This window comes from Anolis carolinensis, chromosome 4, assembly GCF_035594765.1.
Source record: "Anolis carolinensis isolate JA03-04 chromosome 4, rAnoCar3.1.pri, whole genome shotgun sequence".
NCBI lineage: Eukaryota > Metazoa > Chordata > Lepidosauria > Squamata > Dactyloidae > Anolis > Anolis carolinensis.
Genome location: NC_085844.1, coordinates 199104830 through 199120483, shown reverse-complemented (window position 1 = coordinate 199120483; position 15654 = coordinate 199104830). Strand labels below are relative to the sequence as shown.

Genomic DNA, 15654 nt, shown 5'->3' with positions numbered 1-15654 from the left:
ATCTGCTGCCAATTAGTTGCATTCTTTGTATCTTTTGTTCCTTGGCTTTCGTTCTGTTAATACCTAGGCTGAAGCAAGCAGTTTGTTTTTACCCGGATTAAACTCCGGTTTAATCCGGTTTATCTTTTGAACATTTACTTTTGTCCCTTTTTGCTCCTAAAGGCAAAAACTGCCTGGCCCTTGTGTTCTTACGGGCATTTTTGAGTTCTGTAATCTAATAAACTCTGTTACTTTGAATCTTGTGGCGTTCTGTCCTTGACACCTAGCCCCCGTGAAAAGTGAGGGGACACTGTATTTTTGCTTTGAAATGTGTTCTCTGAGCCAGAATACAATTTAGATGCACGTGTTTCCTCATGACAAAGCTATAACAATAAAGAGAATGTTGCCCTGTCTAACAGCCATCAGGGCGTGAGCCCTCAAAATGTGAAAAGCCGAGTTTTATGCTGAAATTTGAAACTCGGAACGTACTAGAAGCCAAAACAAAGTTAATTACAACTCATCAGGAAGTCATAAAATATGCCTCAAAGATCTAAGATGGTTTTGATTGTTATTTAATTTGCAGCTTTCAATTTCAAACTCAAAAGCTGAAAATGAAACCGTAGGTTTTTCAGAAAAGAAGAAAATGGAACATGCAGTAACTCCCTGGAACATCATAGTAGATGCTTAAAAACTTGAAAGAATGATTTTGATTGCTACTCAAGTTGCAGTGGCTACTTTTGTGTTGAATTTCCAAATTTCTAGATACACACACAAAGGTAACATATCAGGATCTTTTAAAAAATGCACAGGAAACAGGAGGGGGCACTCTAAGACAGGAAGACTAAAATGCTGCTAAAATTCCTGAAGCTAAAAAAATAAATAAGGAAATGTGGAAACGCTATTGGAGGTGTTTCTGATGCCCATTAGAATTTCCAGGTGAGGCATTTCACAGTTGAGGTGTCCATCTTCCACGTGATTTTACTCTGACTGGTGGATCATTCATAGAAGGGCTCCTCTTGCAAACCTTAGCCTTCTAGAAAGTATATGGAAGGATAGATGCCTATTCAAATACTGAGCTCCCAAACCATTTAGAGGTTTAAATGTCACCAACAGAACCATGCATTAAAGCCAGACACAAACTGCACACTCAGTACTGGTTGTTTAAGACCCATATGCTCTGTCAGTCAGTACTTTGTTACTGTATTTTGGGCTATCTGTAGTTTCCGACTTCAATGGCAGTTCCCCACCATCCATCCATACAACCTGCCTACGTGGCTTGAATAATCTGGACCATATTTGGTACACATGCTCTTTATTATCCAACTTAAAATAATGGGTGGGGAGGTCCACTAAAACACTAAAAAGTATGTATGTAGTTCTCAGATATAACCCCAAGAGGACAATGTATAGAAAGAAAGGATTAACAAAATGGCACCCTATAGAAAAGCTGCACCATGAGGCAAAAAACCAAAGTCAGCATTTCTTCACTAGTCAAGGAAGCAATCAATGTATTAACAAGACTGATGTCAGAATGTCACAAATTTCCTCACTCCTGCTTGGAAACAACATTCCTGACAAAGGAATTATTTATTTTTCTACAGGTTTGTTTCCACTACCTGGTAGAAGAAAATGCTGTCTGGACAGTGCTGTCTTTGATAGAAACTCTGTTTCAAAGAATATTGCAACAAGATTGCTCTTAGCTTACCTAACCTGAGCAAATTCTGTGATATTATTTATTAGTAAATGACAAAAGACCTAACATTTCTCCAACATCTTGAACTTTTTGCTTCTTTTCTGTGCTTACAGAATTGCATTGTTGCAGTGTATCTGTGCCCATATTTTACTCTTCTGATCTATTATACAGATTGTAAAGAGGTTCTGATCTGTCAAACAGGGAGTTGGGAGGAAATGAATGTACAGGGAATGTAAAATGGTATTTGTTATTTTTTTCTGCAAAATTGTTAGGTGAAATAGAAATTTAAATTTGACATAAGCACACAGTTTTGTACATCCTTGAAACACAGTAGCTGTTGCTGTGGATTTTATTATTTCCAGAATTGAGTTTTTTTATAAAAAAACCAAAAACCTTCCTTTCCCTCACTGCTGATCCAGTATTACCCAGCTTGCTCGTTGTCCTTCCTGCTCTTCTCCTACTTATATTGCTTTTATTATATTAATACCTCTATTGGATTTTTCTTACAAATGATATAATAACGAAACATGGCAGCCTTCGAAGGCAGAAGTTTGTTTGTTGTAGTGTTTTCCTGCTAGATTATTGTTATTTTAGGTTTGTTACTCATAGTACTTTATCAGTACTCAACATTATATAAGTTCTTAAAAGAAAAAAAGGAAAATAATCACTCTTGTTGCTAGATATAAATGAGATCGATATTAAATAGCACCATGTTCCACACTTTCTGAATTAATAATTTTATGTTGTCTATAAATCAGTGAGGAATTTTATGGAGTATTTGCTCCATCTTTGTCTGTTTATTTCTGGGCATGTAAACATACTTGAACCTGGGCAGAATGCAGTTAGTTGCCAGATATTTTTAATGTAATTTTCTGGACTTCTTTTAAGTGCTTGCAACTGTGAAATCTCTGTAGCTTTAGGAAGCATTACATAGGTGATACAACATCATAAGCTAGTCTGTGAGAAAGCAAGCAATATTATATCTGGTTTGCTGGAAGAACAAAATAACCTCTTCCTTCTGGTGTCAACGTCAGTTGATGCTTTGGCATACCTTCTGTTAGATTTGGATCCAACAGTTGTACCTGGAAAACTTACCTGTGCAAGGCATGCCCCATTAACATGGAAGAGCTGTACTGCTTTTCATAATCTAGGCCTGAGATATTCTTTGTTGTTATTGAAAGATGCTTAGGACATTGCCTGCCTGGTCTTCACCATTTAGCATCTGTATAGTGTATGCTTTTCAATAGGTTTAATAAGCTAAATCGGGGCTTGATAGCGGGAGGCTACAAGTCTTTCTCTATGAAACTGATTTGTTGAGCTGCCCTGTAAGAATTTAATAAAGATGGTGTGACGTGACAATGTTTAAAATACTGCAGGTCAGAAAACGATATCTCACTTTAATATTACACATACATAGGACTCAAAATAAAGTCAAGCACCTATGCACATGAAGCACTAATAAGAGGAATGGTATGCATAGGTGCCTGACTTTATTGTGAGCCCTATGTATGTGTGCATGTCTTCAAGACAACTGATGCCTAATGGCGACCCTATGAATTTCATAAGGTTTTCTTCGGAAGGAATACTCAGAGGTGTATGAAATACATCTTATAATACCTGGTATTTGTTGGGTGGTCTCCTATTCTAATACTAACCAGGACTATCAGTGCTAATCTTCCAAGATCAGACTGGATCTGACACTTTTAGGGTGTAGGGCCTGGTTTTCAGTAAAATGGACTGTGCTTTAAAAAATGTACTGTTGCCTTCTGGATATCAAATTTATGTAGATTAGATATACTGCTGGTCCATACCCAAGCTACTATTAGCAATGTTATAATTCAAACTTTCCCAAGGAAAAACTGCAACCAAAATACTGGGTAAAACATATTGTTTTGATTCTGTTGACTTTGAATGGGAAGTTTTTTAGTTGAAGTCTGACAGGTCCCATTTTGAATCTTAGACACTATTTTAGATGGTATATAAGCTTTCTCTCCTGTGACTCTGCCTCTGCCAAACTCGGTTGACTGAAATTATTCCAAGACATCTTCGACTCTCAACTCCTCCCGTGAGAGAATGAAGCATCAAACACATCTCTGACAGGGTTGTCTTTTTGTTTTGAGATTCAAGAGTTTCTCAGATCAAACTACCTTTAATATGTGTATAGTGATATTCAGAGAAAAACACAAGTTTGTTTTCAGTATGCAAGGCTTCACTTTGTGAAAACTGTTTTAAATTGTGTTCTATCCTAGAAAAATTAAATCTTGCACAGAACACAGGTAATAAAATGATCCTGTGCTGAAATCACTGCCTAAAGCTTCCCACTAAGCTGCTTTTCAGTTGTTCCTCCCCTGTTCTCAGGGACAGCACACCAAGTTTGCTTAATAGCTAAACACTCTGTATTCATTCGTTTCTGAGCTTCATCCAGGTAAGTCTGCAGAAATCCCAGCCAAGGGAATGTTCTGAATTTATCCATAAACTAGTTAAGTTGTGGAATTACTTTAATTTGATGCAGAATTCTAAAAGGAAAAAGAAACACAACATACCCATGTTGGAAAAATGCTTCCCCTTGGCACCTTTGCATCCATTTTGTGTGTGTGTGTGTGTGTGTGTGTGTGTGTGTATTTTTGTAGCATCTTGCAAATATCAGAGCCCTACTGAAAATAGTGTGATACAGATGTAATATTTTGGCTCTTTTCTTTTGTTCTGTTTCTTTTAGCAGGTGGTGGAATCTCAGAGCTGTTATGAAGATACCCTGCCCCTTCTACATTGATCCTTATTTCCTGCAGTGGTATAACAATATTGAATAAAGACAAAATATTCAGTCAGATAATGGACTGACTTTATGGCAAGGACAAGTGGCCTGGCTGCCTATGTACACAGGAATCAGTTTTTGAAAAGAAGCAAAATTATGGAAGAGAAAAATCTTTCTCCCTGATCCTTTCTTGTGAACAATGAATGAACAGGTTGACTTTCAGGAAAAAAGATCTGTACAGAATCTGAGGATAGGAAAATATTTTTTGTTATTAGTCCACTTAAAATTTCCCAAAGTACAAAGTACAAGACACCTTCCTTTGAGTTACGACCTTTTCATAGTTTCTGCTGCATATTATTCTCAAGAGGCTGAACACTAAAGACCTGCCATTCTGTTGTGGATCTCAGCACATTGCTAATGAATTGTTTCTAATTGAAAAAATTACTTGGTGCATCATTATTTTCTCTGTTATACACTTGGGCTTGCAGTGTTTTTGTAGGCATGCTATTAATGCTTAGATGTCCCTTGTATCGCTCATTGCTTTCCAAGCTGACCTACTTTTTGAAGGTTTGGAATAGACACTTGGAATCCCAATGAGCCCAGTAGGATGACAGGGTTATAAAGGTGTTACAGGAAACTGATGCTGATTGCAAGAACAAAGGAGAGGGTGAGAGAAGCAGCCATTTATCCAGACAAAAGAAACAGAATATAGAGCAACGCATCTCACTCATCAGCTCATTATATTTCCTAGTATCACCCATGACCCAGAAATGCCTTTTCTCCTTTCCACTACTCCAGAACATGCAGGAAGAACTAATGTCTTCTCAGAGGTGACAAATGTGCCTCGGACAGAACGTGGAAACATAATGAGGGGAGTTTTGATTTGTGTGTGCTTTTACTCTTGTGTCCCATCAAGAGATTTAAGTTTTGTTGCTGGCCAAATATTTGAAAAGGTTGCATTTGCATTTTCAGTTCAATCTAAAATCATATTAATCATGTTTTAAAATAATGTTTTCTCCAGAATAGAACATGAGATTTCTACAACTAGCCTAGTGGTTAAAAGAGTATATTGCAGAACAAATAAGCCTCAAATTGCAGACTTTTTTGCAGGGGGGGGGGGGGGGGCGGTGTAGCAATTTTGCTTACAGGAAGTCCCACCCGATCTGTTGAGTTCCTCTTCTAATGAAACTGTGAATTGGTCCCTATATTTTCTGGTATAATTTATGGCATCTCTAACCACAAATACTTCAATACAGTCCTTCTGTGTACAATTGTGCCACATAGCCTGCCAATCCATCCAAAGAATAGAGGGCTGCTTGGGACAAAACGTGTGGTATGATAGATCCCTGCATTATTTCTCCCATTCAGTATACATGTTTTTTCTGTTCCTAAAATTCTTCTGATATTCTTGGAGTTTGTACAAAACCTGACATAACAACTGCTTGTTGGTTTTCTGTAAAGTACTGCTGTGATACTAGCTTATGTGTTTGTAAATAAAGAGGTATGTTTATTTCTTATATTACAAGCTGTCCTTTTTTGTTGGACATGTCTTTTCAATCACTTTAGTTAAGCAAGCCAGAAAAATGCTTTGCTTGAGAAAACAGTTAAAATAGAAATTATCTCCTAATATTGGTAATGATCTCCACATATGTTGGCTTAAACCAGGTGCCACCATTATTCTTAAGTTCACATTATTCTATTTTGCATTGCAACCAGCCTGGATCATGGAAATACGTCAGTTAAGTGATACAGTCCAAGAAATATATTGTCTGAATTATTGTGACTTCAAGTTGTCTGTTGACTTTAGGACATGGAAAATGTAGAGGTTGTCTGCCATTTCATTCTTCTGAAATATAGCCTACAGAACTTGGTATCAGTGGTTTCCCATCCAAGTACTAACCAAAACTAACCCTAAGCAACACAGTACTGATCTTAATAAAAAAATATCTGGACATAGGAAACTTGATGTATTCTCTCTCTCTCAGTCGTATAGTCGTTTCCAACTCTTCGTGACCTCATGGACCAGTCCATGCCAGAGCTCCCTGTCAGCCGTTGCCACCCCCATCTCCTTCAAGGTCAAGCCAGTCACTTCAAGGATACCATCCATCCATCTCACCCTTGGTCGGCCTCTCTTCCTTTTTCCTTCCATTTTCCCCAGCATCATGATCTTTTCCAAGCTTTCGTGTCTCCTTATGATATGGCCAAAATACTTCAACGTTGCCTCTAATATCCTTGATGGTCTGGTTGGATCTTCTTGCGGTCCAAGGCACTCTCAGGATTTTCCTCCAGCACCAAAGTTCAAAAGCATCTATTTTCCTTCGTTCAGCCTTCCTTATGGTCCAGCTCTCACAACCATAAGTTACTATGAGGAATACCATTGCTTTGACTAAGCGGACCTTTGTTGCCAGTGTGATGTCTCTGCTCTTCACTATTTTGTCAAGGTTGGCCATTGCTCTCCTCCCAAGAAGTAAATGTCTTCTGATTTCCTGGCTGCAGTCTGCATCTGCAGTGATCTTCGCGCCTAAAAATATAAAGTCTGTCACTGCCTCCACGTTTTCTCCTTCTATTTGCTAGTTATCAATAGGTGTAGTTGCCATGATCTTGGTTTTCTTCATGTTTAACTGCAACTCAGCTTTTGCACTTTCTTCTTTCACCCTGGTGATAAGGCTCCTCAGCTCTTCCTCACTTTCGGCCATCAGAGTGGTATCATCTGCATACCTAAGGTTTCTTCCAGCAATTTTAACTCCGGCCTTGGATTTGTCAAGCCCCACACGTCGCATGATGTGTTCTGCGTACAAGTTGAATAGGTAGGGTGAAAGTATGCAGCCCTGCCGTACTCCTTTCCCAATCTTGAACCAGTCTGTTGTTCTGTGATCTGTTCTTACTGTGGCTACTTGGTCTTTATACAGATTTCTCAGGAGACAGACAAGGTGACTTGGTATCCCTATACTACCAAGAACATGCCATAGTTTATTTTGATCCACACAGTCAAAGGCTTTAGAATAGTCAATAAAGCAGAAGTAGATGTTTTTCTGGAACTCCCTGGCTTCCTTCATTATCCAGCGGATAGTGGCAATTTGGTCTCTTGTTCCTCTGCCTTTCCTGAACCCAGCTTGGACATCTGGCAATTCTCGCTCCATGTATTGCTGGAGTCTGCCTTGCAGGATCTTGAGCATTACCTTATTGGCATGGGAAATAAGTGCCACTGTACGGAAGTTTGAGCATTCTTTAGCATTTCCCTTTTTTGGTATGGGGATATAAATTGATTTTTTCCAATCTGATGGCCAATCTTGTGTTTTCCATATTTGCTGGCATATGGCATGCATCACCTTGACAGCATCATCTTCCAAGATTTTAAACAACTCAGCTGGGATCCCGTCATCTCCTGTTGCCTTGTTATTAGCAATGCTTCTTAAGGCCCATTTAACCTCACTCCTCAGGATGTCTGGTTCTAATTCACTCACCACACCGTCAAAGCTATCCTCTATATTATTATCCTACCTGTACAGATCTTCTGTATATTCTCGCCACCTTTTCTTGATCTCTTCAGCTTCTGTTAGGTCCCTGCCATCTTTGCTTTTGATCATGCCCATTTTTGCCTGAAATTTGCCTCCGATGTTTCTGATTTTCTGGAAGAGGTCTTTTGTCCTTCCTATTCTGTTGTCTTCTTCCACTTCCATGCATTGCTCGTTTAAAAATAGTTCTTTGTCTCCACTGGCTAGCCTCTGGAATTGTGCATTTAATTGGGCGTGTCTCATCAGACAACCATCTTGCCTTCTTGGTTTTCTTGATGTATTATGGCCCCTGAAAACTGATAATTCATTCAGGTTTAATCACTATCAAAAGCCTGATAGCAAATCCTTTAACATGAGCAAAATGGCCCTCAGTGCTTATAAGCACCCATCATTGAAAGCCAAGTCAGTATCTTAGGTTCCCTTATTAGTAGTTATTATGTGATGCTAAGTTAAAAAGAACCATGTGACAAATTCATGGGGTTGCCATGAGTTCATAGGCAACATGAAGAACCATACATATGCACACATAAGGCCATCTGAATGTAAGATCTCCATGAGTACTACAAATCTATTCAGGTCTTGTAAACCCAGGGCAGCCGTAGCTTCATTTATTGAATACCTAGTAAATGGCTTATTGCCTTTGAACTTGGGAGTTTCATTTTCCAGCACTATTTTTTTTATCACCATTGTCATTGTCATCAACATCATCATTGTTTTTGAGCTAAAAGAATTCAGTAGTTTACCATTGCCATCTTCTATACAGTACTAAAGAGATAGCAATACTTCATCATAAAAATAAGCATGACAGCCAATCCATCTTAACGGTGTAGCCATCATTCATCATTCTTGCAGTGGAAAACACAAAATATGCAAATGCATGATTACAAGGCTGATAGATTGTTGCAACCTACCACTAGGCCATGGGCAAGGATTAATGTCTCTAGTCCTATTCTTTGTAGTATTTTCAGCTCTGAAACTAGTCCTGCAATAAGGAGAGCCATATGGGTTTCTGAGAAGTACTATCTTTGCCCTTCTTACACAGCCAGTATTTTCAGTGCATCACATATTTGCCCAACTGTTTTTGTCTCTTCCAGTCACTACCAACAACATCTATACTTTTTGATTCAGTTTCTATTGTCATACTATTCTAAAATAACAAACTGAATGCATGCAAGAACAGACTATATTATTGCCATTATGCTAAAATGCATAAAAATGTTGGCAAAAGTCACCTTCCCTGACTCCCAGATAGCCATAGCTAGGCTAGGTATATGAACTAAACTGATGTATGTGAATCCTGTTGAGAGATGTTTGAGAGATCATTGTAAACTTCTGTTTTTGGAAGGCTTTAACTGAGAAGAGAACAACACAACTCCACAGTTGCTAGTTCTGAATCTGAATACTGAACTCACCTAGTTCTCCCAATCCGGATAGCATAAATTGTGTCCCCCAGTAATGGCCTTGGGAACTCTTTATGAGGGTGCCCCTGTCTCTTAGTTGACTCTTCACATGTTGGTGTGTTAATAAGATCAGTTGATGGAAGTACACATGAAACATTCCAGTCAGAAGATAGAGATGGTGTATTTATTGACTTGTTCCTGGGGCCAAATCAACAAAGTTCCTGCTCTGTGATGGATACAATCCCAACCCCTGCTAAATGTGGAGTTACCTCTTCCCAGCTGTGCTGAAGAAGAACATAATTGGCGTTTTCAGGACAATCCTACAGTTGGAGTGTAGAAGGCTGGTTTGTGACATCATGGATTGATGACAATGAATGTATCTGGCGTCTCGGAAAGAATGGGCATGGAGAACAGAGCAAGGCAACGAATTACTCTTTCTAGTAGATGGCTGGCTTGGAGAATATCCTGATCTATGCAGTCAAAGTATATTTCATCTTGGGGTGCTTGATATACTGTTCTGAATTCACTGTACTTAACATTTTATAGATTATGTGGAAGTCCGTTTTGTAAAGTATCACTTCCGTCTTGTTTTTCTTAAAATCATGACCATACACATCACCACCTTGTTACATTACTATTCGGCCTTTTCCCCAAGATAACTTCTAGGAGACATTCCAGTAGTACTTTGAGCCAAAAGGCTAATGGCAAGGACATGCACATATTTTATTGTAAAGCTTTTAACTAAGCCTTCTGCATGTCATTTCCATCTTTTAGAAAAGAAGAACAGCCCCACAAAAGCTGGAAAACCACGAAACATTATTATCATGGAGAAAGGGTCATCTATGGAATTCCAGAATAATCAGATTTCTATCTGAAATGAGGCTTCCTATTGCTGTACTAGATGAGCCAATAGTCTGAATAGTCTGACTCAGTTCAAGATGGCCTTATGAATTTGTGTGGTTTGGAGACATTCAGTTCTAAGTACACAGAAATATTGTGTGTAGTTTTATCCCCCCCCCCCAACTCAGAATCACCAGGAAGAAATATATTGGGGTGACTCGCTTTACTGGATTAAGAAATTTCAGATTGATACTGATAGAACTATGTTATCTTCTCAAAATAGCACTAATTATGCTAAATGTTTATCTTGGAATTTAAATTGATACGCTTTTAACCTTCTGAATGATATCTTCACATCTATTGTTCCAACACATACATTCTTTGTGAATGAAGCAGTAACATTAAACCAGTTGCTAGTCATGCTGGTGTTCAAAATTAAGGGGTTCAGTAGCAGTTGGTGGCTCTCATGTCAGTGAAGCAGTGAATCCTTTCCAGGTTTTGGATATCTTTAGAAGAGCTATCTAAGTTGCTGTAAATTTTTTGAGGAGAGGACTCCTTGGAAGTTTCCTTCAAAGTTGAGGTTAAAAGCAGGAGTTAATTGACTGCTCCACTATAGAGGATTTAGTGCAGAACAAAGTTCTTTTATGGTACACCTTTTCTAAATATCTAAACCCTTCCCTCTTTGTGCCTCAAGATTTTGCTTTGTATAGAAGTTGGAAATACATGGGATATTGAAGTTGTAACTGATTATCCTACTGCAAGTTCTACATTCATTTTATTTATTTATTCATTAACTATCTCAACTCAAAGTTTTCACTTGATCAGACAAACTCTACAGTTCACATTGATTGTTTGAGTGGTGAGAAAGTACGATAAGGCTGCAAGATGAAATTCATTTTCAGGTTCTGATTTTTATTAAGATACGCTTATCACATAATAGGACTATGCTTAGAAAACCTATACCTATGGGACATAGACGTTAACATGATGTCAACCACAAACTAGATTAATAAAACATTGCATTATATAAGGTATGGGTAGGATTTTGGAAGTGTGGCTTTTAAAAATATATTTGATTAATTTCATATCGCAAATAAGGCATTGTTACTAGTGATACAGATAGTTACTGTGCTACTCTACCTGAACTTCAAAAAACAACAACAATTTAATGACAGTCCGTAGGCGAAGTTCATTTCAGAAGCAAGTGTGAGAACAGCTTGCAAATAGCTTCAAAATTATCCTCTAGTTTTTAAATGCCAGTTTTCCATCAGACCGAGTGTCCAAACCTTACCCAACCATTTGTGAAATGAACGGCTCCACAGTCTCTTATAAATGTTCACTCCAGCTCTTGCTGCACGGAGGAATATTGCACAAATAAATCTTTATGTATTAGACGTTCATTTTTATCTCCAATAGCCGACAATATCCATAAATATCTATTAGGTTGTGTTATTTGATTTGTGACTTTGTTTAGTCATTCTGTAATTTATTTTCAAAACTATTTTGCCATGGAAAATATAGTCATGTCAAGTGTTCCTACTGCCAACACCTTCGGGATATTTCGGGATATATGTTTATTGATCACTGAAAGCTTTAATTGATATAGTTGCCACTGATGTACTACCATGAGGCCTCTTTTACTGAATTGTAGAGATTGGCTCCTCATGGTTTACTTTTCTTCTACTGTAGTAATTTTCAAATGTGATTTTCACTCTATTTTAGAGCCTTTGAGTCATTTCATTTTTAAATAACTTCTTTGTAAATATTAGATACAAAACTTCTAAATTCATTACAGTTATCTAAATAGTAATTTAAAAGTCATAAAGGTAATGCATTTGAGCTATACAAGTTTAATGAAAACGTTCTAATCTGTAAAATCTGAAACAATCTTTGGCAAAGGGATTCATGTTTGTTCTTACTACTGCTCATGTGTAATTGTACTGGCATTAGTGAACAAATCTTTGCATGAAATATGGTATAAACCTTAATTAGGTAGTCTGCCTAAAAATGAAAAATGAAGATGAGCTCAGTCTTGATGCAATAATTTCTCAGAAAAAGCTATGGGAGGTGCTTTGTCAACAACATTTTTCAACAACATTTCCAGATACCTAAGACTAGAATAATGGAGGTTTTGTCTAATTCTTTTGTTCTTTTATTTATTATGCAAAACAGCTTTGATTTATCATAATTTTAAAAACCTGAATATTTATGAAGTTCTGTTTAAAAAATTATAGGCAGTTACCTAGACCTGAAAGAAAGAGAAGAATGTCATTGGTATAAACTAACTTTATGTTTTTTTCTCACTCTCTTTCTCTTGCAATCTCTCCCATTCTTCGTAATTATGACACTTTAATGCCTAAGCATTGTCCTGATAAATTCAGCAAGGGCTCTCTTCTCTATTGCCAACGAAAATAGCAGAGACAGCCATAAATGTATAATTTAACCAGGCAATTGAAGAATTTTCTTTCCCTTGCCGGTATATCACTTGAACAGTCTTTGTATTCTGAGGAGTTCTGATGTTGGAGGCATCTGGCTCAGAAAGCAAGGTCTCTTTTAAACCTCTGGAATGTTTATGACACTACGGTTATTTAACAGAACTACAGTATGGATTCGCAAAGCACTTTCCAAGTATGACAACTGCAGAAGTCAGTCTTACTCTTGGAACATTGCTTGCTGTCTTTTTACTAATATCCATGGCTTCTGATGAACCACCTTCTAGTCCCATCACCATTCCCAAGCCACTGAGCGATGCTACCGCCAGAGTTGCTATCAGTTCCACGAGCTGCAGCACTACCTGTGGCTTGGGCTACAAGGTAGAGGAAAGATGTAAAATCACGACGAGTGGGGAAAGGCAACATTGCTCCAAGAGGAGAGTGGACTGTCTGAACAACTGGATTTGTGGGATGGTCCACTTCACCGTCCTCGTTGGTAAACCCTTTGAATTCAGCTGCCTGAACACAGAGGAGGTTGGTCCAGAGACACAGAGCTTTAGTTATACATGGAGGGTGGCCAGAGGCATCATCACCACAGATGATGCTCTCTTCAAACCTTTCAAGAGTTCAGGATTTGTCATTAACTTTTCTCCTGCTGAGGAATATGATGCAGGAACATACAGATGTGATGTGCAGTTCATGAAAACGTACAAGATTGTAAAGAGAATCTATGTTGGCATTCGTGTGATTCCTGGCCGTCTGGTGGATCTAAACTTTGACAAATCCTTGAATGAAGAGCAGAAATTAGAAATGAATGAAGAAAATGAACTGAACGCTACTGTTGCTCCAATTGAGGAACAACTGAAGTCTTGGCAACAAAGAGCTGCGTTTGTGTTTCTGGTAGGCATTGGAAGTGGAGCATTGGGAGGGATTTTATTGCACACATTTTTATATTACCTCCTGAAAGCTCCTGCTGACTATGAACACGTGGAAGAATGAAATGCACTTTCTTATATTCTTTCTATAGGATGACTTCTGTACTTACTAGTTTCACTATAAGTATAAATTAGACCATGCATTGAAATTATAACTCCAATTTGGTTCCTCCATTTTTGAGCTTCTATGAAAAGGTTATTCTATAAAAAACTTCCTGGTGGACCCAACCTTATCCTACTCTTCTACTCTGTCTCTCATCCAAATCAGCTCCATAGTGCATATTTATGAATAAAAGAGAAATGATCTCAGATTGTATGCATTTAATTTATGGTCTCTTTTGATCCCAAATATTACACTCCCAGTCTGCTGAAGGTCATATTGAGATATAAGGCACAAACTAAGAGTGCATTGACACCGAGAATGCAGTTAGCATCACTTCAACTGCCATGGCCTAATGCTGTGGAATCATGCAAATTGTAGTTTTGCTGAGAAAGATAAAGAATATGTAAAATGGCAACTTCCATATGGGTGTCAAACTGAATTAACTCTACAATGTAGATTCACCTATAGACCATGCACAACTTCCACCTGATTCATCTCCCTCCAATCTCCACTATGACTGCCATTTAGCACTATTCCTACTGGTGGCAAATTCAGAAATAGTTTCTCCCTCACCATGTTGCCTGGAGGATCACCTGGGCGGCAGGAAAAAAAACAGGTGGAGTTTTACTGGTTTCAGATACTATGCAAAAAGCAACTGAAGATTGGAGGTTCTGCTTCTGTGCTATGAACTATGGCAGATACTAGCAATGAAGCAAGCTAAATGTTATCAAGAGAAGGGAGTTGCAGAAGTCAATTCTGCTAGTGGTCTGTGGACTAGTGCCAGTGGCATATGCTTCTGGTCCACTGAGAACTTCCATGAATGAAAGGAACAATAGTTGTCAATAAGTATAAATACGTTATTTTAACATGGGGAAACTGCCAGTCTTCCACATCAGGTAGCTTAAGAAACATTGGTGCAAGTATTTATGTCAACACTACACATTTTATAAGTTTCTCTCTGCTTGTTTGGGCAAATACTTGTTATATTTGCACTTCATGTTTGTATTGTCTTGCCAGATTTATCCTTGCCGTGTTATTCTGATTCCATTTCCCCCCTCTTCTTCAAATCATCCTCATATCCTATGATTGTTTTTATCGATGCTGATGTTTTATTGTTGTGTAATTTGTTTTATTGTTGTTTTTGCTTCTATATTGCTGTGTCTGGGCAAGGCCCCATGTAAGCCGCCCCGAGTCCCTTCGGGGAGATGGGGCGGGGTATAAGAATAAAGTTGTTGTTGTTGTTGTTATTGTTGTTGTTGTTGTTGTTGTTGTTGTTATTATTATCATTATTATTATTATTATTATTATTATTATTATTATTATAGCCTACCCATGTTCAAACCTGCTTGGAAATAACTCACACCAGAGACGTTTGTTGAAGTTATTAGAGATCTTTATTTCAGAACTGCGTGCTATGTAGCCAACAAATAATATTAATAATGGCTTACAATGCTTGCATTCTATCCTTGTTTTTTGATTTCTTTAAAAAAATAGTGTACAACAAAGTTACTGAAAAGGTTTTGTTCCCATTTCCTGTATGGTGAAAACCAGAGTAGAAGAGGCAACAGAGTTTTGTTTACAAGTGGTTGTGGTAGCTTTGCAAGTGAAGCCAAGCTCAAAAGTGTTTATTCAGCAAAGGCAGAAAGTTGTATAGACATCAAAAGCCTATGAGTCCAAACCAGTTTTGTTCATGGTAGTGGCTCTGGTGATCCCTTCCTAAGAACTACTGAGACCTACATTCAGCTTGTGTCAAACTAGTTGGCAGTACCTGGAATGAATAACCAAGTCCATTCAGAATTGGTTGGAGTTGATGGCCATGTTTCGAGCATAATACAAGGTATAGTTCAAACATAACATTCCAATCTCTAGAAATGATATACCATCACTAGAGTGTGCATTATGGGTTTTAAAGTCTGGAAAGTGTTTGTTAGGTGTGTGTAAAATACAACTGAATGAGTGGACATTGTTGTAGCCTTCATAAGTGTTGCTAGTGGCCACTGAATTG

At 38.0% G+C, this 15654-nt stretch overlaps 2 protein-coding genes across 6 annotated transcripts in view; both read left to right on the top strand.

The window, feature by feature from the left end:
- rbbp5 (RB binding protein 5, histone lysine methyltransferase complex subunit) overlaps window positions 1-5943 on the top strand; it is a 44826-nt gene extending 38883 nt beyond the window's left edge. For 3 of the 5 annotated variants that reach the window (XM_008109619.3, XM_016993260.2, XM_008109622.3), the window contains exon 14: window positions 4389-5943. In XM_008109619.3, the coding sequence (XP_008107826.3) occupies window positions 4389-4417 (29 nt within the window). In that variant the 3' untranslated portion in view covers window positions 4418-5943. The remainder of the gene's footprint in view (window positions 1-4388) is intronic. The other 2 variants (XM_008109621.3, XM_016993259.2) reach the window with 1 other exon arrangement.
- Window positions 5944-7894: 1951 nt separating this feature from the next.
- tmem81 (transmembrane protein 81) lies at window positions 7895-13855 on the top strand. Its single transcript, XM_062978566.1, has 2 exons — window positions 7895-9822; window positions 12541-13855. Exon 2 carries the CDS (start codon window positions 12810-12812, stop codon window positions 13608-13610), a length of 801 nt encoding a protein of 266 aa, XP_062834636.1. The 5' UTR covers window positions 7895-9822; window positions 12541-12809; the 3' UTR covers window positions 13611-13855.
- The last annotated feature ends 1799 nt before the right edge of the window (window positions 13856-15654 follow it).

Excerpts from the sequence above, each read along its gene's own strand:
- tmem81 (XM_062978566.1), top strand. The coding sequence starts at position 12,810 with ATGACAACTGCAGAAGTCAGTCTTACTCTTGGAACATTGCTTGCTGTC.